The sequence below is a fragment of the Papio anubis genome, chromosome 2 (assembly GCF_008728515.1).
Source record: "Papio anubis isolate 15944 chromosome 2, Panubis1.0, whole genome shotgun sequence".
NCBI lineage: Eukaryota > Metazoa > Chordata > Mammalia > Primates > Cercopithecidae > Papio > Papio anubis.
The window spans coordinates 105,983,575-106,007,705 of NC_044977.1; the positions used below are offsets into that span (position 1 = coordinate 105,983,575).

Genomic DNA, 24,131 nt, shown 5'->3' on the forward strand with positions numbered 1-24,131 from the left:
AAACAGAAATGTTAAGAAGCTATCAATTCAGTAACTCTGACATGTGAAATTACTTGGAACTCACCTCTCTCCAGCTCCTCAGCATCATCACATAAACAGACTGGAAAGTAAAGAGATGGAAATTAAAATGATCACCCTTAACAGACTTCTTTGGGAGATACATTCATCATAGTCCCACATCTCACTTGACAGCTCTTTAAGTAAAACATTTCATAATACAGTTAGAAGTATATCTTAGAATTTACTAATGGGTCTTCAAGAACGCTTTTCTTTTTTTTTGGGACAGAGTCGCGCTCTGTCGCCCAGGCTGGAGTACAGCAGCGGGATCTTGGCTCACTGCAACCTCCTCCTCCGGGGTTCAAATGATTCTCATTCCTCAGCTTCTTGAGTAGCTGAGATTACAGGCGCCTGTCACCACAACTGGCTAATTTTTGTATTTTTACTAGAGAGAGGGTTTTGCCATGTTGGCCAGGCTGGTCTTGAACTCTTAGCCTCATGTGATCTGCCCGCCGAGGCCTTCCAAAGTGCTGGGATTACAGGTGTGAGCCAACGCATCTGGCCTAGAACCCACATTAAAGAGTAAGTCAAATATTTAAAGGCCTACAGTCCAAGAAGGAGTTAATTCCATGGACATGAAGCAAGGAAAGCCCAAGCTCATTTCCCTCTACTGACTTGGCAATATTTTGGTTAAATTTTAATAATGAAGAAATGTTTCTCCATATTTTTAAAAAAGCACAGGAACAAATTGAGATAAATTGAGATACAAAAAGTTCCTATTCCAACAATTATATTCTAAGTCAAATACCTCAATGCATTTTAATCAGCATCCTAGGCTGATCTAAGCTAAAAGCCATCTTAATTACATGACAAATATCGACGATTAGGTAGCTGCCTGATCATAAAAACATAAATGTGAAGGAAGCTTACAAAAGCACAACTCTGAATCAAGAAAATAAGCATCCTATTAGCCAGCACCTAAACAAAAGTAAAGAATATGTCTAAAAGTGGAGGAAAAAAAAATAATTAACTAAAAATTATGACTACCTAACCACAAACCATTTTGGATAACTGCTGATCAATATTCACTTCGCAATATACTGCCCTCTTTACCAGCAATCTCCTTCAGCCTCAACTACCCCAATACATAGAAATACCAACTCACAGAGTAAAAGAGCTTACTTTTGTCCCCAAATAAAAGATCTGACCACCATAGCTACTGATGGATTGATAACAAGCCTTCTCTCCAACCAAAGCCTGGAAAAAAAACATACATACAAAAAAGGTTAAAAAAATTCCTTTGTATTTAATGTATTTTTTAACATTTCGTCACTATTAATGACTTACTAGTTACACGTCTTTTTTAGTGATTATAGTTTACAATGTGTAATTTATCTCAGTCTATATTTAAATAATGTTTGACATATGCTGTAAGAACCTTGCAATGATGTACTTTCATCTCCTACATCCCGGCGCTATGTACTATTTTTGTTATATATACTGCTTCTATAGATCATAAACTTCACAACACATTATTTTTGTTTTAGACGGTCAATTGCTTTTGTTAAACAACAGTATTGAGATATAACATACACCATAAAATTCACTCATTAGGCACACAATTCAATGATTTTTTAGTAAATTCACAGTTGTTCAGCCATTATCAAAATCCATTTTGAGAACATTATCATCACTCTGCAAAGATCCTTGTACCCATCTGTAGTCAATCCCATTCCCACCTCCAAACCCAGGTAACCACTAATGTACATCTGTCTCTAAATTACATTGACCTTTTCTAGACATTTTATATCAATAGAATTAAACAAAAATGTGCTCTTATTGTATGTCTTCTTTCACTTAGTATTTTTAAGGTTCATCCATGTTGTAGCCAAGTATCAGCTGTCATACTTTTCACTGTGGAAGAGTATTCTATTAAATGGCTATGCCACATTTTGTACATCCCTTTACCAGTTAGTGAATATTTAGATTGTTTTCACTCTTCAGTTATGAAGAACAATACTGCTATGTGTGTTCATATACAAGTTTTTATATAAGCATGTATTTCCAACTCTTTTGGAAACACACTTAGGAGCAGAACTTCTGGGTCAGATTGGTAATTCAATGTTTAACTTTTTTTTTTTTTTTTAAGATAGAGTCTCACTCTGTACCCCAGGCTGGAGTGCAGTGGCACAATCTCGGCTCACTGCAACCTCTGCCTCCCAGGTTCAAGCGATTCTCCTGCCTCCACCTTCCGAGTAGCTGGGATTACAGGTGCTTACCACCAAGTCTAGCTAATTTTTGTATTTTTAGTAGGGACAGGGTTTCACTACGTTGGCCACGCTGGTCTCGAACTCCTGACCTCAGGTGATCCTCCCGCCTCTGCCTCCCAAAGTGCTGGGATTACAGGCAAGAGCCACCATGCCCGGCCTCAATGTTTAACTTTTTAATAAAGTGCCAAACCATCTTCCACAGCATTTGCACCATTTTGGTTTCCTACCATCAATCTGTGAGGCTTCCAATATCGCCACATCCTTGCCAACACTTGTTATTCTTTTTTTTATGATAGCCTTCCCACTTCCCAGTGGGTGTGAAGCAGTATTTCATTTGATTTTGATTAGGTATTTGATCCCTAATACCTAATGATGTTGAGCAGTGCCCCAAGTGTTCATTGTCCCCTTCTAAATCTTTACCGATCACTGCCGACTATCTGATGAGAAATGTGTTCTCATAATTATTGCTCCTCTGCATTTAATGTGTCTTTTTTTTCCCACTGGTTGCTTTAAAATTTTTCTCCTTATCACTAATTTTGATCAATTCATATACAGTTTATTTTAGTTGTGCTTGGGTTCACTGAGCTTCTTAAACGTGTGTGTCTACAGTTTTAGAAAAGTTTTTGACCATTATTTTTTCCAATTTCTTCTCTCCTTTCCTTTAGAGATTGTAACTACACGTACATTAGGCTATCTGACGTGTTCTCACAGTTCACTAATACTATTTCTTAAAATTATTTTTCTGTGTTTCATTTTGTATAATTTCTGTTGTATCTTCAAATTCATTAATCGTTTTTTCTGTGTTGCCTAATCTGCCATTAATCCCATCCAGTGCATTTTTTTTCATCTATAAGCACTGGTTTTCATCTCTAGAAGTCTGATGTGCATCTTTTTAAATATCTTCCATGTCTCTACTTAACTTTTTTAACTAAAGAGTATAGTTATAATAACTTTTATGTCTTTGTCTGCTAACATTTATGTCAGATGTGAGTTAGTTTTTATTTTTCTCCTCATTATAGGTTGTTTTTCTTCTTTGCATACCTAGTAATCTCTAATTGGATGAGAGACATTGTGAATTTTAACTTGTTGGTTTCTGGATCTTTCTGTATTCCTTTTTTTTTTTTTTTTTTTTTTTTGAGACGGAGTCTCGCTGTCGCCCAGGCTTGAGTGCAGTAGGGTGATCTCGGCTCCCTGCAAGCTCCACCTCCCAGGTTCACACCATTCTCCTGCCTCAGCCTACAGAATAGCTGGGACTACAGGCGCCCGCCACCTCGCCCAGCTAATTTTTTATATATTTAGTAGAGACTGGGTTTCACTGTGTTAGCCAGGATGGTCTCAATCTCCTGACCTTGTGATCCGCCCACCTCGGCCTCCCAAAGTGTTGGGATTACAGGCGTGAGCCACTGCGCCTGGCCAATATTCTTGTGCTTTGTTCTAGAAGATAAGTGATTTGGAAACAGTTTGATCCTTTCTGGTCTTACTTTTAAGATGTGTTAGCTGGGACCAGTGCGCCATTTATTCTAGTCCTAATGAGGCAAGACGACTCTGAGGTCTCTACCCACTGTCCTGTGAATCATGAAGCTTTCCATTCTGGCTGGTGTAACAAGCACTGTTTCCGGCCCTGTGTAAGCACTAGATACGGTTCCCTCTAAACCTTTCAAATGGCTCCTTCCTGGTCCTTGGGCAGCTTCCTTCTATGCATTTGCTGATTAGGAGTCTGATGAACACTCAAGGGGGACTCTTTCATAGTGCTCTTTTCTCCAGTACTCTCTCTTGCAAACTCAACCCAATTTTGTCTTCCTGCAATCTCAGCTATGTCTTCTCAACTCATGGAGTCTTCTAGGCTCCAATTGGGTTCCTCCACAGCCCAGATGCCCTCTGGAGGCTGGAAGCTAGGACAATCACAGAGTTCACAGCATTTGTTCCCCATTTTGTGAGAGATTGCTGTCCGTCATTACAGATGTCCAGTGTCTTAAGAACTGCTGTTTAGTTTTCTTCTTCTTCTTCCCTCCCCCTTCCCCTCCCCCTCCCCCTCCCTCCTCCTTCACCTTCTTCGGTTATTTCAAGCAGGAGAGTAAATCTAATTCCCCACAACTCTATCTTGGCTAAAAGTACAATTTCAAAGTCCACTGGTATTTTTAATACCATTCAAACACAAGAAAATAAAGTATGGAACAGTAATTATTATTATCACTTAGTGAATTATATTGCACTATCATTTCTTATTCTGACTTTTCTTGGTTTTTAAAGTGGGAGGCTGGAAGACCCTTTCATATATATTTTACGCTCTGAAGTTTTAATATGAGGGAGATTTGAGCAAAGCCTACACATCATGCTATAGTCACTCATTAAATATTACCATCATTACTATTTTTTTCAAAAAATGATCCAAGGAAGTCTCACAATGATCTAAATTTCCTACTTAAAGATTTGTGGTTTAGGAACATGAGATCACAATTCAAGTTGATTGAACTATAAACTATCTGTGGAAATTGCTTAAGGCCATTATTGTAGTTGCTTAACGATACAATAAAATTAATGCTAAGGCCATAACTCTGTTGTGTCCTCCTTCTCTCTAGGCTCCTGTATCTCATCTATTACCTATTTCTAGAGTATCTTCTTTCTCTTGAAGCCATCTTTGCTTTTTAATACCCACAGCAACCATACCTGTTCAAGCCTTTACCATGATCACTCAAATATTTCCAAAGCCTCATAGGGTACCTGTCTGTAGTTACTTATCCCTTAAATCTATCAGGCTTATTACTGCCAAATTAAGCTTTCTAAAAATATTTTGACTTTACAGTTTTTCTCACAAATTTTCCATACTTCATTATTTTAGTATAAAAATTAAAACTGGTATTAAGTAAGTAACATTTCTGAATAGAAGGGAACAAAAATTATTGTTTTAGCTTGTATTCTTAAAAACTTACAAGCACATTCACACCCACTTCAACCTAGTGGCTTTTAAATAAACACCTCAAGACAGAAAAAGGTAACTCCCCAGAGTTCCTATTTCTAAAACCAATACAACAAAATACCAAGTTTATCAAAGCAATACCAAAAGAAGTGATTATCCTTACCAGTGCCTGGCTAACATTTCCTCCAGTGGCTAGTGATTTGAAATGGCTGCTATTATAGACCAGCTGAACTTCTGAGATCTCCACTGTCTCCAATTCCTCTTGTGTTTGCCGATCAATCACATGCAACTTCTCTACGCTGTCTAAGAGCACAACTGTGCGTGAATTTATCCACTGTAATTCAAGCACACAACAAAACAAAAGAGAGACCACACCCACATCATTATTTGGGTCAAGAAGAAAGCTTGGCTCCTCGATTAAATTACATTGAGGACTTTATCCATTTAACAATTAACATGGCAACACAATCAAAGCAAGAATTACTCAGTGACAGGCCAGAGAACAGTAGCTACAATATACTACTAACTTTTGAAAATGTTAAAATGACACTTGCACAGTGTAAAAGAAGACTAAAAGCTGTAGGTGGATTAGAGCATATCGTTTTTTATAAAAGATTTTTAAAAGCAACTGGCACAAATGACTTCAGTATCATGACAAACTCTGCATTTCTAGTTTTTATGATACTGCTAAAACAAAAGAACAAAGTAAAGCCCATAAACCTAGCTGGTCAAAGGACAATTGTCAGCACTGAAGCAATACAAATTTTAAAATAGAAGCTATTTTAAAAATCTACTTCCTTCAAAATCTCTCTTAAAATTACGAGAGTCCTTTGTTCTATTTCTCTGTATCTCCCAAATTTTCTTTAATAAGTACTATTATAATTTTTAAAGTACTAACAATAATAACTTTAAAAATCTTCTGAAGGATGCCATTTTAACAAATTTCTTAGGTTATGTATAAAATCAGATTTCTTATTTTCAAATTTTTTTTTGGCAATCCCAATCCTTTCCCAAGAAATAAATCTTAAAATCTGCTCAATCAGAATTCAGAAGTAGCCAGAACAAAGTGCTTCCTCTGCCCTTTATGTCTCTGGTATTCACACTGATGTATTTGTATGCTCTATTCTATGCCATCAGATATTATTTGCATAATGTCCAACTAAAGATAACCAAGTTGAAAATGCTAAAAAATATACTCTATTACTGTATATTAGCCACCCTAAGGGAAGAGTTTGTTCCCCTCTCCTCCTCTAAAAAATCTCTTTCAGAAAACAGGGAGTTTGATATGCAAATATTTTACAGAAAGCTCTTATAAGGTGCTCTCTTAATTATTTTATTTAGAAAAACAAAGTATTTTCTAGGAAAAATCACATTATTTAGCCTTATACAACCTTAATCAGTGCTAGTTCTTAGGTACTCTCACAGGTCACCTGGTTAAAAGAAAACGAGAGAATGGCAGAAAAAAAAGGAACCTCAGTAAGTTTTGTAATTATTCCTGAGATTAGACCCGCAGAGTTGCGAGTGTTGACACTGTTGTAAATAAGCCTTTTAAGGGTAATTTAGAAAACAGTGCAGTTAATGGTCACATACACTCGTGCAGATTTTTAAAGTACTGTATCTCAAACATCTTAAACAGAAGTAATGATGATAAATTCTGAAAAACTGTATGACATGATTCAACAAGACAATTCTGGTGATGACAACACTGATGTCTTTTAAGAGTCTGAACAAAATTATTTCATAAAATGTGTATGGAAGAAAGAATTATTTCTAAACAACTGTCTGTGAGTTAAAAATGTAATGTACAGGCCGGGCGCGGTGGCTCAAGCCTGTAATCCCAGCACTTTGGGAGGCCGAGACGGGCGGATCACGAGGTCAGGAGATCGAGACCATCCTGGCTAACCCGGTGAAACCCTGTCTCTACTAAAAAAATACAAAAAAAAAAACTAGCCGGGCGAGGTGGCGGGCGCCTGTAGTCCCAGCTACTCGGGAGGCTGAGGCAGGAGAATGGCGTAAACCCGGGAGGCAGAGCTTGCAGTGAGCTGAGATCCGGCCACTGCACTCCAGCCTGGGCGACAGAGCGAGACTCCGCCCACACATTAAAAAAAAAAAAAAAAATGTAATGTACAACTAAATCAATAAATTATGTAAAGAAAAGATCTATTTCATCTATATTCTAAAAAATTACATGTTATCAAGTTGAGGAAAAAACTCTTTTTCAGTCTTTTTATTAGAAAAATGAGGAATTGCCTTACATTTAGGGTTGCCTATATTCATGCATCTACAGAATGTTTTACCAGACACCAGACATGGATGTGCTAAAATGTATTAATGATGGGAACCCAGAAATATTATAATTACTTTGTTCTCAAAATTAACAAACTATTTGAGAGAGAAAAAATAAAATTTGATACAAAAAGAAATCTCTCTCTTTTTAAACCAAGAAGTGGCCGGGCGTGGTGGCTCACGCCTGTAATCCCAGCACTTTGGAAGGCCGAGGCGGGCAGATCACGAGGTCAGGAGATCAAGACCATCCTGATTAACACGGTGAAATCCCGTCTCTACTAAAAATACAAAAAATTAGCCAGGTGTGGTGGTGGGGGCGCCTGTAGTCCCAGCTACTCAGGAGGCTGAGGCAGGAGAATCGCTTGAACCCAGGAGGCGGAGCTTGCAGTGAGCTGAGATCACACCACTGCACTCCAGCTTGGGCTACAGAGCAAGACTCCATCTCAAAAAAACAAAACAAAACAAAACAAAAAAACAAGAAGTCACTCAGGATTGAGATGCATGGTAGAAAGAGAACTCTGCAAAGTTTTCAGCCACAAGAAAAAAAGAGGCTGCATGAGCTGCTGAACCAATTTAAGACAAAGCTCAAAAATACAAAAAATGTTTTACAGAGAAAGCAGGGCAATGATCCTCAAAAAACTCACCTAAATTCTTCTGAAGCCAAACTCCCCTTTGAGCTAAACGAGACACTACATTTCTAATCCTGCCTGTGTTCAGCAGGACATAGGTTGAAAGGCAATAATTTATGGCATTACACCACATTCAGACTTTATTCAATATAACCAGGACTTCCTTTCTGTGTGTGTGTATATATGTATGTATGTGTGTGTATATATGTGTGTGTGTGTATATATATATATATATACACACTTTTTTTTTTAAGAGACAGAGTCTCACTATGTTGCCCAGGCTAGAGTGCAGTGACTAGTCACAGGAGCGATCACTGAGCACTACAGCCTTGAACTCCTGGGCTTAAGCTATCCCACACCTCAGCCTCCCAAGTAGCTGGGACTACAGGCACGAGCCTGGGTACCTGACTGTCCATATTTTATATGATCTTAAAGGTAATAATTCTTGGCAGAAATCCTGGTAGCTTTAATATATCATAGGTTCAGAACAATTACATGAACTAAATGGGGATATTTAATTTGAATAATACTCACAGTAAAGTTGATGAGGTCATAGTATAGGTGAAGATGCTTTTGCTTAGTAACATGTATTGCTCCAGATTCGTCTCTCTTTACCTGATGATGAAATAAAAACAACCTAAAAACCAACTACTGTTTGAGGGACTTTTTTAGATATTTAATTATACTCCACCTAGAATATCACATTTACCCGTTATCCCATTCACTGTAGATAAGCCAAAAGTGCTGATAATTAAATAAATGACTATGAAAGTAGAAAAAAAATTATTTGTTCCATTATTTACACCAAAATGCAGGGCATATCTGGAAGTGGTCTAGTTGTCAGTATTGACAAATGCTGTGACATAGTTTTCACTCTGTTATAATTCAGAACAACCTAACTTTATCACATCAATGACTATAATTAAAATACAAAAAGGGCCGGGCGAGGTGGCTCACACCTGTAATCCCAGCACTTTGGGAGGCCGAGGTGGGCGGATCATGAGGTCAGGAGATCCAGACCATCCTGGCTAACACAGTGAAACCCCGTCTCTACTGAAAATACAAAAAACTAGCCAGGCGTGTGGTGGGTGCCTGTAATCCCAGCTGCTCAGGAGGCTGAGGTAGGAGAATGGCGTGAACCCAGGAGGCAGAGCTTGCAGTGAGCTGAGATAGCGCCACTGCACTCCAGCCTGGGCAACAGAGCAAGACTCTGTCTCAAAAAAAAAAAAATACAAAAAGGAATGGTGACACAGTGTGAGGAAGTCAAAAGTCCATTCAAGAAAAAAAGATGCTGCAGTGATGTGAGCCAGACTTCTCTGAACTATGATACTATTATGAGAGGACCTCAAAAAGTTCATGGAAAATGCATACAATGAAAAAACTATGCATGGATCTCAAAAATTGTTTGCACCAAAATAAACTCGTACTAACTTACTATAACATGTCTGAAAAGGATCTAGTTTGAGGCATTAAGAAGGAAAGACACCAGTTTGAAAAGAGCCCCAAACAGCAACATAAATTCTGCTAAAATTGAAGCAAGAACAAATATCAAATTTATGGTGAAGCTTCAGTGGAAGAATGGTAAAATCACTGATGCTTAATAAAAGTTTATGGGAACAATGCCCCCAGAGAAAGCAGCAGTTTACAAATGGGTAACTCGTTTTAAGAAGGAACAAGATGATGCTGAAGGTGAAGCCTGCAATTGCAGACCACACCCATCAATTAGCGAGGAAAAATATTCATCTTGTTCATGCCCTAATTGAAAGAGATCAATGATTAACAGCAGAAACAACAGCCAAAACCATAGACATTTCAACTGGTTTAGCTTGCACTATTCTGACTGAAAAATTAAAGCTGAGCAAAGTTTCTACTTGACGGGTGCCAAAACAGTTGTGCCCAGGTCAGCTGCAGACAAGAGCAAAGCTTTTAACGGGAATTTTAAACATGTGGAATCAAGATCCTGAAGCATTTCTCTGAAAAACTGTAACAGGAGATAAAACATGGTTTTACCAGTGTGGTCCTGAAGAAAAAGCACAAGCAAAACAAAGGCTATGAAGAGGCAGAAGTGGTCTAGCCAAAGCAAAAGCAGACCAGGCAAGAGCAAAGGTCATGGCAACAATTTTTTGGGATGCTCAAGGCATTTTGCTTGTTGATTTTCTGGAGGGCCAAAGAACAATAACATCTGCTTATTAAGAGTGTGTTTTGAGAAAGTTAGCCAAAGCTCTGGCAGACAAATGCCCAGGAAAGCTTCACCAGACTGTCCTCCACCACAACCATGTTCCTGCTCACTGCTCTCATCAAACAAGGCCAATTCTGAGAGCATTTCGATCCACCATACAGTACTGATTTGGCTCCTTTGACTTCTGTCTCCTAATCTAGAAAAAGTCTATAAAGGGCACCCATTTTTCTTTAGTTAATAATGTGAAAAAGACTGCATTGACATGATTAAATTCCCAAGACCTTCAGTTCTTTAGGGGTGGACTATATGGCTGGTATCAGCACTTTAAAAAGTATCTTGAACAAGATGAAGCTTATGTTGAGAAATAAAATTTTTTTTTTTTAACTCCATTTTTCCACAAACTTTTTGAAGTTCCGTTGTGTAATTCTAACATCCCAAAATTTCCCAAAAGGACCTTGAGTGTCAATCTTTTATTTATTCGTATCTATAAATACACTCTATATCCTCAGTCATCCTTCTCCCCTTCTGCTCCAAGGTAACAGAACACTGAAGAAACATAAAGCACAAGATGCGCCTGACCACCTGAAATTCATGGCATTCAATTCAACCTGGGCTTTCTTGTACAGTCCCCATAGTAGTATAACAGATGTCTTTCCCTTTAAGTCACAATTCTCTTTGCCTTCTGGCCCCATCACTTACAGTGGTGACCTCGCCTGATGTTTTAACAGAAATCTGAGACCACTTAACATGGGCCCTTCATGTGCACCCACCTTCATTTCACTAAATCACTTCTCCCTTAAGAAACGATCCTGTGGTAAAATGAACATGGGATCTAGAGCCATATGTCTAATTCTAAGTTCCACTATTCTACCCGTGTGACCAAAGGCAGTCACCTACTCTTTCTCAGTTTCCTGAGAATATATGGTCCACAGACGCTAAAATGTTTACTGTGTGGCCCTTTACACAAAAAGCTTGCTAACCCCTCATCTAGATTAATAATGATTGGCCTAGACTGGTAATGGAGTCATCATCACAGGTTCCTAAGTAATTAAAGTCATAAAGATGCGATTAAAGTGACATTTTAGGAAGATCAGTCTAGAAGTAGCAAAAAGCATACATACAGAAGGCAGGAGAAAAATTAAAGGTTTTTCTCAATAAGGCAGGTGTAAGGTGTTTAGACAAAGATGGTTAGTTGCAGTGAGAGTTAAGGGATGACAACTTTCAAGGAAAAATAAGTCTTCTCATCATATTGGATCTAGAGACTGAAGGACATGAATGAAACATCCCACTTCTGACTTTGCATTTTAGAATCAAGAAACATTTGAAAAGAGACTGATTGGGGAGAAAATGATGAAGGAATATTTCAATGTTTTGAGCTGAAACTGAAGGTGGGACTCTCAAATGTTGTATTGGGGATGTTCTAACAAAACTTTATTTATAAAAACAGATGGCTGGCCAGATTTGGCCCACAGGCCACAGTTTGCCAACCCCTACTCTCAATCCACCCCATATATTCAATTATATTTTCCACTACAACCTTCTCTTTGTCATTAATTCTATAAACATTTATTGACTATTTACAATATAAAGCACTGTCCTAGTGGCTGGAAATATAACAGTAAAGATGGTCTCTAGATTTATGGAGCTTTCTGTCTAGTGGCGAAGAAAAACATTAGACAAATAATTTAAAAAGTGCTGAATGTGGCCAAGCACAGTGGCTCACACTTGTAATCCCAATATTTGGGAGGCTGAGGCAGGAGGATCACTTGAGGCCAGGAGTTAGAGAGTCAGCCTGGGCCTCAGTTGGAGACCCACAATACCTCGCCCCTCTTTTGTTTTTGTTTTTCTTTTAAGTGCTGAATATTATCAAAAGATGTATATAACTAACTTAGTTCAGAGGTCAGGGAAGGCCATGTAAATCATCAGCTGGGAGACAACGGAAGATAGCACAAAACTTTTCTGGCAGAGGCAACAGTATACGTAAAAGGCACTGAGGCCAGAGACTAGTTAGGAAGCTATGACAGAATCCAGGCTAGACATGTACATGATTTAGACTAAGGAAAGAGCAATGGGGGAGACAAAAAAGGAGAAATTCAAGAGATTTTTGGAGGTAGAGTCAATAGGGCTTGATGATAGGGCACATATGAAGAAAGAAAGGTAACTGAAAAGTAACTCCTAAGTTTCTGGCTGGAGGAAGTAGGTAGACAGTAGTGAACTTGCTTCACTGAGCTAGGAAACCCAAGAGATTATTAATACAAAGGCACATTCTTGCCTCTGTGACTTCAGTTCATCTCATTTCCAATAATATGCATACCCAGCCTTCCTGCAGTAGTTGCAGTATATCCTTCATAAAGCCATTAATACCCTCTCTAGTCCATACTAATCACTTTGTACTCTGAATTTGTATCAGCTTGATTTTCATCACATAGTTCAATCCTTAAACCATTTTCTGTAGTAATAATGAACAGACTGATTTTGCTTTTCAAACAAGATTATAAGCTGAGTGAAAGATGAAATTACGTTGTATACTTCCTTCCTTCCTTCCGTTGCTACTTGTGCCCATCACAGTGTAGAGGACACAACAGGTGTTCAATGATACTTGCTCTCTAATACACACATATGTAGTTACACATACATTAACACATATTCACATTCATACCTTTATACATTTACATACACCATTAATTATTTGTCAAAGAAATGGAGCTGAGAAATAAACCATGAAAGGTTATGGAACTGAGAGTGATCACCTTTTTCCCATGCTAATCATTAAAGCCTCAGATAAAAATAAAATAGGTTGCACTCTCTCCAAAGACTTATGATAGTAACACAAATTTCTTTGACACATTATTAAATTACTGATGAATAAAAAAAACTATAAGAGGCTTTCTAATGGATGTAGCATCATATTAGGACTTACCAATAGAAAATGAACGACATCTCCTCTGCAGAAGGCAAGCATGGGATTCACATAATTTTGCACTGCTACAAAGTGCCAGGCCAGCAGTGGCACACTGGAAGGATCCATCTAAGTAGGGAGATGGAAAAAAAACATCATCACAGTTGATAAACAAGGGGACAAAGAGAAAACTGTGGTTAAAAACAGCATCTGACTAGTGTTCCTTGATAAAAACTTTCTCCAATTTCTCAGTAAAGCAAGAACTAACTGGGAAGTGTCACGAGGGAACTTTCTGGGTTGATGGTAATGTTCTACACCTTGATAGGAATTTGAGTTACAAAAGTGTTACGCATTTGTCAAAGTTCAGCAAATGTACACTCAAGATCTGTGCACTTCTTTGTATGTAGATTCTACACCTAAGGAAAAACCTAAAGAAGTATTAAACTCTAGCTAATAATATGTATGCTAAATATTTAGGGGAAAGAATACTGGTTTCTGAAATTTCCTTTGAAATATATAAAAAATATAATTTGATAAGTGGACAGAGGCATGGGTATATGGACAGATATGTAATAAAGGGCAGTAAATGTTATATATAGAATTTAAATGGTAGCTATACAAGTATTCAACGTAAAATTCTTTCAATTTTGTTTGAAAATGTTTATAATAAAATGTTGAAAAAAAAACCAATAAAAACATTTTTAAAAAGCAAACACATACTACCATGAAAAAAAATCTGAATTTGCCAATGAAGCTAATCTAACAAATGTTAATGGCCATCTAAGCCAGTTTTGCCATCTGAAAGGATAGACCTGCTTCCCCTAGGGCCCAGAGACACACAGGGTACCAACAGGAAAACAAAAGTGAGTTCCTTCACCATAGGGGATGCTTTCTGCACCAGCCAGAGTTCTGTACCACCAATCTCCATCCCATCCTATCAATACCTCTCCTCATATATACATTGGAAGATCATAACTCTGAAAATAACCAAGAAGAAAAGAAAGGGAAAACTGGTATATAAATAACACACGCCAGGAAGTATCATCCTCCAAAGTAAAATACCAGAGGCAGAAGCCAGGGACAGCACATGTAGTAGCAATCTACAGCACATATGACAGTGGGGTCTACTCTATCCACAGTTCAGTGCCAAAGCTGCAGACAGTGAGTATAAGCCTGTCTCAGCACAGCAGCCATGTAAAAATAAGTATCTTTTAAACACTGAAAATCAAGGCTTGGACTCAATAAATCAACTTATCCTTCAACTTTAAATCTGGTAAGGGAATTTTCTTGCCCTCAGAAGGACACTGAATGAAGTAGGAAATTCCAATGCATGAAGTTAGGTGTGACCACAGAGTGCCAGGACAGCAATATACAGAGACGGTCAAGTTGAGGTTAAGAACAAAAGCCAACTGTATGCTGTCTATGAGAGAAAAGCTTAAAGCGATAAATGTAGAAAAGTACAAGATCTCATGATCCCTAGGACACTGTGCTGGTCATCAGCTTATAATGCTTTGATCACCTTAAGGCAAGTCCAGCCAACGATCTCTGGAGTACTGACTTTCATCCTGTCTAGTTTTCTGACAATCTCATAGAATTCACCCCTTGCAAGTCATCTCTCTCAACCTCCTGACATGGTCCTTCCTTTGGCCAATAAGATGGAGGGACTTACCCGGCCATAGGGAAAAGTCATCCATACTTTCAAGGATGGTTTCAATCCAATGACCAGTATCTTTAAGAGAAAAATATGTTTTCAATATTGACCTTGTAATTTTCAAATATTTGGTATTCAAAGTTTCTAAAAGTTCTGAGTTTTAACTTCTAAATGCACTTACTTTTGTTAAGGATGCCATGGCCAATAATGAAAACTGTGTGATGGGATGATCTTTCAACTCAGGCTTAGAATGCAGAGGCTCAATACAGCAGACTTCACCCTTGGAACCACTGAACAGACATCTAGATTCACAGGTTCTCACTCCCATCACTCTCCTGAAAATGTAATTAGAAAATTCAGAATCAATTTAGCAAAGATTCAAGGCACTACTATCTCTTGCTTGGCCTACTTTAATAGCCTCCTACCTCCTATTCTTAACCCCCAACAATCCAAGCTCCACAGGACTGCAGCATGATCTTTTTATTATACAAGTCAGATTCGTTTATTTTTCTGCCAAAAACAGTCTACTGGCTTGCTATTGTACATAAAAAATAAAATCCAAACTCTTTCCCATGTCTTAAAAGCATATGATCTGGCTCCTCCCTTCACTCCTCTCCCACTATTGTGTTCCTGACAAAGTCACACTCAACCCATGCCTGCTTTCTTCAATCGCTCTAGCAGGCCAAGTTTGTGGCCACCTCAAAGCCTTTGTGTCTGAATGTTCTCTGCCTGGAATATTTCCCTCAGATCTGTGCATATGTTGACTGGCTCACCATTCAGGTATTTTTCCAGATGTTGCTCCTTCTGAGAAAGGCATTCCAGAATCATCCTTAAGTGCAATCTAGAGTTATCCCCTGTCTTGTTTTCTTCGCAGTACTTAGACCCATCTGAAGTGATTTCATTTATGTGCTGGTTTGCTGTTTCCTTACCCTTACTGCAGCTAGAATCTAAGTTCTCTTAGAGCAGAAACTTTGCTTGGTTCACAGTTAAAACTCTGGGGTCTAGATAAATACCTACACATAGGAGATGCTCAATAAACATTAACTGAATAAGAAGTATGTTTTTTTCAGAAATTACTTTGTGCTTAGCATTGTTAGAAGCTATGAGAAACACAAGAAACAAAGATAGTTGTCAATCTTGGAGAACTTATGAAAACATAATACACAATGAATATTATGTTCTACTTTTCAAAAAACTCTGCTTCCTAAACGCTCTTTGATATGTCTATACAGTCTTTGCTCTTAAAGAGCAAACATGGCAATTCTAAGATAATTAAAAACCTGTTTACACCTGCCCATTTTGATTATAATCAACTGGGCCTTGAGCCTAAACCAAAATTAGTGAGCTACTCCAGAAGAGTGGTCCCAAGCTTGACAGCACATAAGAATCTCCCGGGGAATAGGAGTCTAGAATCCCAACTCAGACCTACTGAGATAAAACTCGGGAGGACCAGGCCCAGAACTCTGTTTGTTCTATTAATATTAGCTTTCCCAGCTAATTGTAATACACAATCATAGTCTACTCTCAATTACAGGGGCTTTCTAGACCTCCTCATGTTCAATTTCAAATCATTTAAACTAGAGCTAGTCTTTTCATTTGTCAACAGATGTCCACCAGTCTCTTACTTAAATGTCAATTCAAAAACAGAGCCTCCGCTGTCATTGCAAATTGCAAGAGTTGGGTCATCTGTAAACTAAACAGAGAAGGAATTTATTTTCTTGTAGATTTTTAAACAGTCAAGTATTAAGAAGGAAAAAATTATACAATTTTGGAAAACTACAATATACACATTTAATAGCTTTTGAAATAACCTAAACTAGATTTAGTGCTCATTACTCTAAACATACAAACTTACCTTTATTTAGAGTAATAATGGTCCAAAATCTTTAAAAAAAACAGAGGCTTTCAAAAAGCAAAACCACCTTTCATCAGGATAAAAGAAAAATACAAACTATGATTGATAAAAATTCTAAAGTTCTGTACTTGGGTTCTTACAATAACTTTTTGTAACTTGCTATTATTAAATAAATGAAATCCTCTGGTTACATTTGCACCTGCCCAGTTTTCAAGAATAGCGACTCTAAAAAATACTTGGTATCTCTGAGAAATAAACTTATCTGAATATGTCTTCTGAATAACTGAAAAGTAAGTCCACTGTATCTAAAACATTTTAACTTTTCATATACAACTCTTCCCAAAATGTGCTACCTCCTTGATCTTCTTCCACAGCAAATACATCAGTTATCACTACCTAACTTAGAAAACTCAGAATAATAAATAATGTTCACAATGACAGACAGTCCTAAGGTGACCTGAAGTATGGTCAATGTTGCAGGACACAAAATGGAATAAAGTGAACTTGTGCCATTTACAGTGACTATCCTCCCTAAACTCAAAGGTTGGTGAACCATCCTAAATGGCATGCCTCAGGTTCTCAGTCAGGGATGGCTGAGGTACTAGAGGCCACTGTAAAATTCTTCTTCCTTTACCCAAACACACGCAGAGTTAAAAAGCCCCACAACTTTGCTCTTACGGCCTAGATGAGCAGTTGCCAGAGTGAGAAGCATATACCCTAAGTATGTGCATGAAATGGTCCACCGGCGTGCAGGAAAAATAACAGAACTTGTATTTGTTTAATCTTCTATTTCTTGTGTATGTGCTTTATAATGTACATAAAAATTAGTACAGTAGTGCATTCATATAAATACACACATACACATAAATACCCATAAAGAATGAAATTTCAAATTGTTATTGATGAGATACAAGCTTAAATTTGAAGAACAACGTGTAGGAGTATTAAAATGCAAGTGGCTGATGTCAATAGAAGACTTCAGAAATATTCAACCCTATGTATCTTACTCCAGTGTTATTACTACATGTACCACCTTCATCACCATTGTCAGGCAACACGATGGCTCCTACTATATATTATTTATCTCAACTGCATTCTTCTCTTTTCTCTCTGCCTTTATCTCTTCTGTTTCTTATTCTTTCTCCCAATATTTTTCTCTGCAAAAGGATTGCTCTTGTATAAACACCACCATCTAGTTTTTCCTTCAATCAAGTACTTATTGAGAGCTTCTATGAGTAAAACACAAAAATAAATGACAAACAGATTGTGATTTCAAAGACGCTCATCTACTAAGAGAGATAAGACCTATATACAAACAACTATAACATATTAAAAGTCGGCACAAGCCATATGAAAAGAGGTCAAGATATATTGCCATAATGCTCTGGAAATTCTCTCCACTTTTACTTTTTTACTTGTCTTGGTTGTTTTCATTGTTACTAAATGCTTCAACGCTGCTCTGTCACAGAAGACTTTTTGTAACTAACCTAGATACAGACATACAAACTCCAGATGCTTCCAGACTTTAAAAAGGATACTTAGGGATGACAGAGCTCTGCAGAGCTAAGCAACAAAATGTGTACATGATTAAAATCTAGAAGATCTGATTTTAGACTTTTCTAGTTATAATCCTTTACCTTTTATGCTTCTGAACATGAGCTTGACAGCATGGAAGAATCAACACTCACATTGTATTTATAAATGAAATCTGTTACCTAAGTCAGTTTATTTTTTCAGGCCTGTAAGGAGAAAGCCAAGACTGGGATCTTAATGCTTTCCCTTTAGAGGCCTGAAAGAAAATAAACCAACAGATTCATTTCTAAACATAATCCAAACCTTGGTTCTTTCACAATCTGTGCCTTAAACCTCAGGCAACTCCCAAAAAAGGGTGACAGAGCACACCACCTCAGCAATAAAATTTGGATGAACTAAACAAAGGTAAAAAGACTTTTTAAGAGTTCCATATGAGTTTTAGCAGGGAGCTGCCTGTCTTTACTGCCAAACTCTAGTCTAGCAACACATCAATTTGCCCTTTTTGCCGCTATATCTATTAGACTTCAGTGCAACTTGAAGCTGAATATTTCCATACCAGCCCATCTCCAGTTTTAACCTGGAAAAACATCATGTTGGGCTAGTCAAATAAAAGACAGCTCAATGTTATGGATTCTGTTTATGAGGTAATGTTCAGCTTCATGTTAAATACATTTTTTGGACTCTGATTATCAATATAGAGAAATTTACTTTAAAATAAATACAAAGGCATAATAAAAAAATTATTAGAAAAAGAAAATAAAGCTATTACCTTAATATGCAATATTGCTGTTCCTGGAGGATGAGCATCTGTTATTGATCTTAGAAGTTTTCCACTGGCCAAATCCCACATGGTGATCTATAAGACAACTAAGTGCTTTAAAAACAAATTTATTACTCTTTTTTGGACTTAAGTATCCTGTCTTCTGGTTGGGATAATCTATTCCTTGACTATAAACATTGCAGGCAAAGAACTATAAAGTTAAAACATACCTAAAGGTTGCAGATCCATTAAAGCACTGAGCCTTTATTCGATCTTCATTTACCCCCATCCTGTCCATCCTACTTTTCCCTTTAGATTTTAAATGTTCTCATACTGAGAGACAAAAGATATTTCTCTAATAAGTCAATCTGTTCAGCACTGGTAAAAAGTATAGGAAGGCCTTACTGCCAAACTAGCTAGGGATGTACAAATCGGAAGATGAAAAAAACCTTAACCTATTGCCAGTTTCAGAAGTAGAAAAAAAATGCAAAAATCATCATCCAGGAATGCAGAATCTTTCTAAAAAGCAGCCTCCATTATTTACATGACTGTAAGGAAGTACATTTTATATAACACCCCTGGTTGGTTTACAAAAATTATTTACCCAAATAGACACATGAACTAGGATATAAAAAAATTACAGACTCTGGGTCAGTTGATAACAATTAAGTAAAATTTTGAACAAGACAAAAATCAGATTCAGCAATCTCTGGTTAGCTCTACAAACATATTACTTCATAACACATATTTTGTGGTCTTTGATCTAAGATATTAGTTTTTTTTAATTGATCTTATTTTAACATTGTCTTATGAATTAAAGGAAGTTCATATCTTACCTGTCCTTTAGCAAAGCCACAAAGAAGTCTTGAGCAATCATTGTTGATACTGAGGGCAGAGATAGCGCCATACTGACCTCCAACACTAGTGCTACCCAGACAGAGTCGCAAAGCTTGATTCTGATCTAAAGAAAGCAGTTTTTAAAGTCAAGTGAAAGAAATGCAAGAGTGTGAATACATCTAGTACAGGCATGCTTTCAAAGACTTGGGAAGTGACAAGAATCAAAAGCAGCAGACAATGAAGTCACATTCATTTTTAAATCTATTTACTGGGCAACTAGCAGATGCTGGGCATTGAATTATACAGAAAAAAAAAAGGCCGGCGTGGTGGCTCATGCCTGTAATCCCAGCACTTTGGAAGGCCAAGGTGAGTGGATCACCTGAGGTCAGGAGTTCGAGACCAGCCTGGCCAACATGGTAAAACCCCATCTCTACTAAAAATACAAAAATTAGCTGGGCATGGTGGCTCACGCCTGTAGTCCCAGCTACTCGAGAGGCACGAGAATCACTTAAACTCGGGAGGCAGAGGTCGCAGTCAGCTGAGATCATACCAGTGCACTCCAGCCTGCGCAACAGAGTGAGACTCGGTCTCAAAAAAAAGAATACAGAAAAAAAAAGATCTACAAGAAAGCATAATATAAAATGCTAACGATAAGCCAAAAAAATCCATATGAAATCTGTATCTCCTTAAACAAACCGTCATCTGTCTCATCCTAGAATTGTATTTCTTGCTATTTTTAAGATGCAAAGTTATGGGGAATACCATCGTCTTTTAAAATAACTACAAAACTTCAAAACTCAAGAAATTTAATTTAGAATTTGGCTGAAATTTACATTTATATTATCCATAAAGAAAATTTACTAAGCAAATTAACAGTGCAAATTACAGAGTAAACATTTAAACGACTTCAGAAAATTATTTCAAACATCAAAATTTGATATGCTAAAAGTGGCTGGGCATGGTGGCTCACACCTGTAACCCCAGCACTTTGGGAGGCTGAGGAAGGAAGGGTCACTTGAGGTCAGAAGTTCGAGACCAGCCTGGCCAACACAGTGAAACCCCATCTCCACTAATATAAAAAATATAGCTGGGTGTGGTGGTGGGCGCCTGTAATTCCAGCTACTCGGGAGGCTGAGGCAGGAGAATCACTTGAACCCAGCAGGCAAAGGTTGCAGTGAACCGAGATCATGCCACTGCATTCCAGCCTGGGCGACAGAGCAAGACTCTGTCTCAAAAAACAACAACAAAAAGCTAAAAGCAAGTAATTCAAATATCTATTAGATTAAGTTTGATAAGGGCGAGGATCTTGCCTTAATCACCTCTGATTTCTCCAGGAGGCACTCAAATATTTATTAAATTCTGCTATCTAATAATTAATAGAAATTTCTCTAGGGTTTCTCCTAGGCAATGTTTATTGTGTCTAGAGTTCATTATTATACACACTTGAAAACAATGAAATTAAAAATTTAAATGTCAGAAGGCATGCCTACAAAATATAACTATTTAGAAAAAAGCAAAAAACACCATATTTCCACAACCTGGAGTTTTCTCAACTTCCCCAGCACTGTTTGTGCCTCTCTTAATTATCTACATGCAAATTTGGGGGTATGTCTTACTTCCCCTATTACACTATGACCTCTCTGAGGGCTAAGATCATGGCTGAATTAACACTCCCAAAGTACCTTGCTTAATGCCTTGTGCTTAGAAGGCATCTGACAATCATCTGAAAAGCTTTCACATTTGCCAATTCTCCTTCTATAAGAGTAAATCTAGTTATCAGACACAGTCATTCATTCTCAGGTCTAAGGAATAATATGAGGTCAGTCCTTTTGTCCATTCAAAGTGAATACTGTAAGAGTATTTTTCTGTGCTCACAAACAGACTTAAATAGAAATCCCCCCTTCCCAAAAAAGAGTTCTGAAACAATGAGTGTAACTACATAGCACACAGAACATACTTGATTTTTTTCACTCATTTTGGATTTTAGCTTTCCAAGGTGAACATTGAAAAGGAATAAAACTCATAAATATACAGGGTCTGATGTATTTTAAAAGTTACTGTCTTTATTCACATCTAGAGTTTTACAACTACAGATATTTTTCAATACATCCTGACTGTTCTCCCCCTTAAAATTTTTTCACCCTTCCTTGATTTAATCCAAATTATAAAACTTCCCTTTATTCGATAATTTTCCTGACTCTAAATATAACATCACATTTTATTTTGCTCTTCCAAAACTACCTACTTAATGTTTTGCATGATCCTTATTTCATCAGAGCCACCCTGTATAGTTAGTGGATTTTCCACATATCTTAATTTGCAAACTATCATGATATGATGGTTGGGCAATAGTATCCCATATATACCTCTACTCTGGGTCACATGTATAGCTAACAGATGGACTGAAAGTAAGAGGACAAGGATAGAGTTGGTATGAAATTTCATACCCTGGAGTTTGGACCACTTGCCTTCCAGGCACAGAGCGATGTCTAAGCAGCATACTACCAAGATCCTCCGTAGTCCCTGCTTTGAGATCCAAACTTCACAGAGTTCTGATTCACCAATACGTAAAGACTCTCACTACTACTTTCTAATTTAACAATGTTCACACTTTATATCAGACTATTTCAGGCACAGGAAGTATGAACAGGAGAACTGAGGATATGATAACAAAGAGAGTAAGGGTACCATGAAGAGGAAATAGAAAAGAGTGGCAATGGATGAAATGAGGGAAGGAAAAGGACATAACTTCCAGATTAAAAACCAAACATGACCATGCCTTCCTGACTGCTGTTCCCACATACCATCAACTAGCTAAGACAGGGAAGTAAATTATCAATCTTAGCCATTCCTGAAATATGGATTAAATTCACAGCCCACAAATCTGTTAATGGAAACATTCTCAACTTTTTTCTTGATTTTTTACAATGTATTTGTTGTTTTTATAATGTCCCTTTAGAAGGTATCGTGACTATGAAACCAGACACCTGGATTTTAATTCCACCCCTACCCCACGGATAGTTACGAGCCTTACAACTACAGCATGTCTTGGTAATTTTAGGAACGTTACTTAAATTCACTTAGCCTCCCTATCTTCATCTGTAAAATGTAGAAAATGCCCATTATCTCACTGTGTTGCTAAGAGGAATAAATTAGTAAAGTAAGATAATGCACCAAGGAACCAATTCAGTGTCCCTTGAATAGTATTAAGTGCTCATCACAAACTAATCTATAGATTACAATCATATATACATTTTAAAAAAACAGCAGGGATGGTGAGAGACATGATGGACAGTGTAACAAATGTAATCTACTTTGACTCCATAAAGATATTTATCAAACTCTTATTACTATCTTCATACATTCGTTTTTGTTTTTTTTTTTTTTTTTTTGAGATGGAGTTTCACTCTTGTTGCCCAGGCTGGAGTGCAATGGCATGATCTCAGCTCATAGCAACCTCCACCTCCCGGGTTCAAGCTATTCTCCTGCCTCAGCCTCCAAGTAGCTGGGATCACAGGCATGCGTCAACACACCCGGCTAATTTTGTACTTTTAGTAGAGACGGGGTTTCTCCATGTTAGTCAGGTTGGTCTCGAACTCCCGATCTTACGTGATCCGCCCACCTCAGCCTCCCAAAGTGCTGGGATTACAGGCTGAGCCACCGTAGCTGGCCACTCCTCTTCATACATTCTATCCTTATAGTACCATTTTAACAAACTTGCTGTTATATAATCTAGACTAAATTCAGAAAAGGTAGACTTTCTGTGGAAAGAAGAAAGCAGTCTTATTGAAGAGGTTTCTCCTGCTAGAGTAACTAAACATTCTGTAGTCCAGAAAATTCTGGACAATTCTGGGAAATGGTATTTGAGCAAAATAAACATAAAACCTCTTCAAAACACTTAAATTCCATGGATACATGTAAAGAACAAAATGACCTGGACAGAAGGTGAAAATGAGAGCCACTCCAGATTACTCTTGATTTCATGAATTTAGAAGGAAAACTTCTATTCTCCTCCTCCTCTCTGAAGTCTCCTTTGTTTACAGTTGGAAAAAGTTATTAAATTAACAGTATATCTAATTTCATTTCAAAGTCATATAAAGGTATCTTTGATTAGTACTGTCAAATTTGTGTTTTAAAAAAATTGCAGTGGGTCTTAATAATGGTTACCCTGGCAAGAAATATGAAATGAGACTATCACCTTTCTTATAAACTTCACTGAGTCGACAAAGAGTTTTGCCTATGAAAAATTAGAAAATCATCAAATGGCACAAATGCAAGGAATTATTGTTTATGACAGTAATATAGCTTCCCAATTAAT

At 37.5% G+C, this 24,131-nt stretch overlaps 1 protein-coding gene across 4 annotated transcripts in view; it reads right to left on the reverse strand.

Moving 5' to 3' along the window:
* The window catches only part of VPS8 (VPS8 subunit of CORVET complex), a 252,301-nt gene that overhangs the window by 194,702 nt on the left and 33,468 nt on the right, over positions 1 to 24,131 (reverse strand). For 2 of the 4 annotated variants that reach the window (XM_003894741.4, XM_009201234.4), the window contains 10 exons: positions 19,813 to 19,937; positions 18,986 to 19,072; positions 16,454 to 16,521; positions 15,010 to 15,163; positions 14,847 to 14,906; positions 13,199 to 13,306; positions 8,634 to 8,714; positions 5,348 to 5,518; positions 1,180 to 1,254; positions 65 to 100 (listed from right to left, as the gene is read on the reverse strand). In XM_003894741.4, the coding sequence (XP_003894790.3) occupies positions 65 to 100; positions 1,180 to 1,254; positions 5,348 to 5,518; positions 8,634 to 8,714; positions 13,199 to 13,306; positions 14,847 to 14,906; positions 15,010 to 15,163; positions 16,454 to 16,521; positions 18,986 to 19,072; positions 19,813 to 19,937 (965 nt within the window). The other 2 variants (XM_021934597.2, XM_017955614.2) reach the window with 2 other exon arrangements.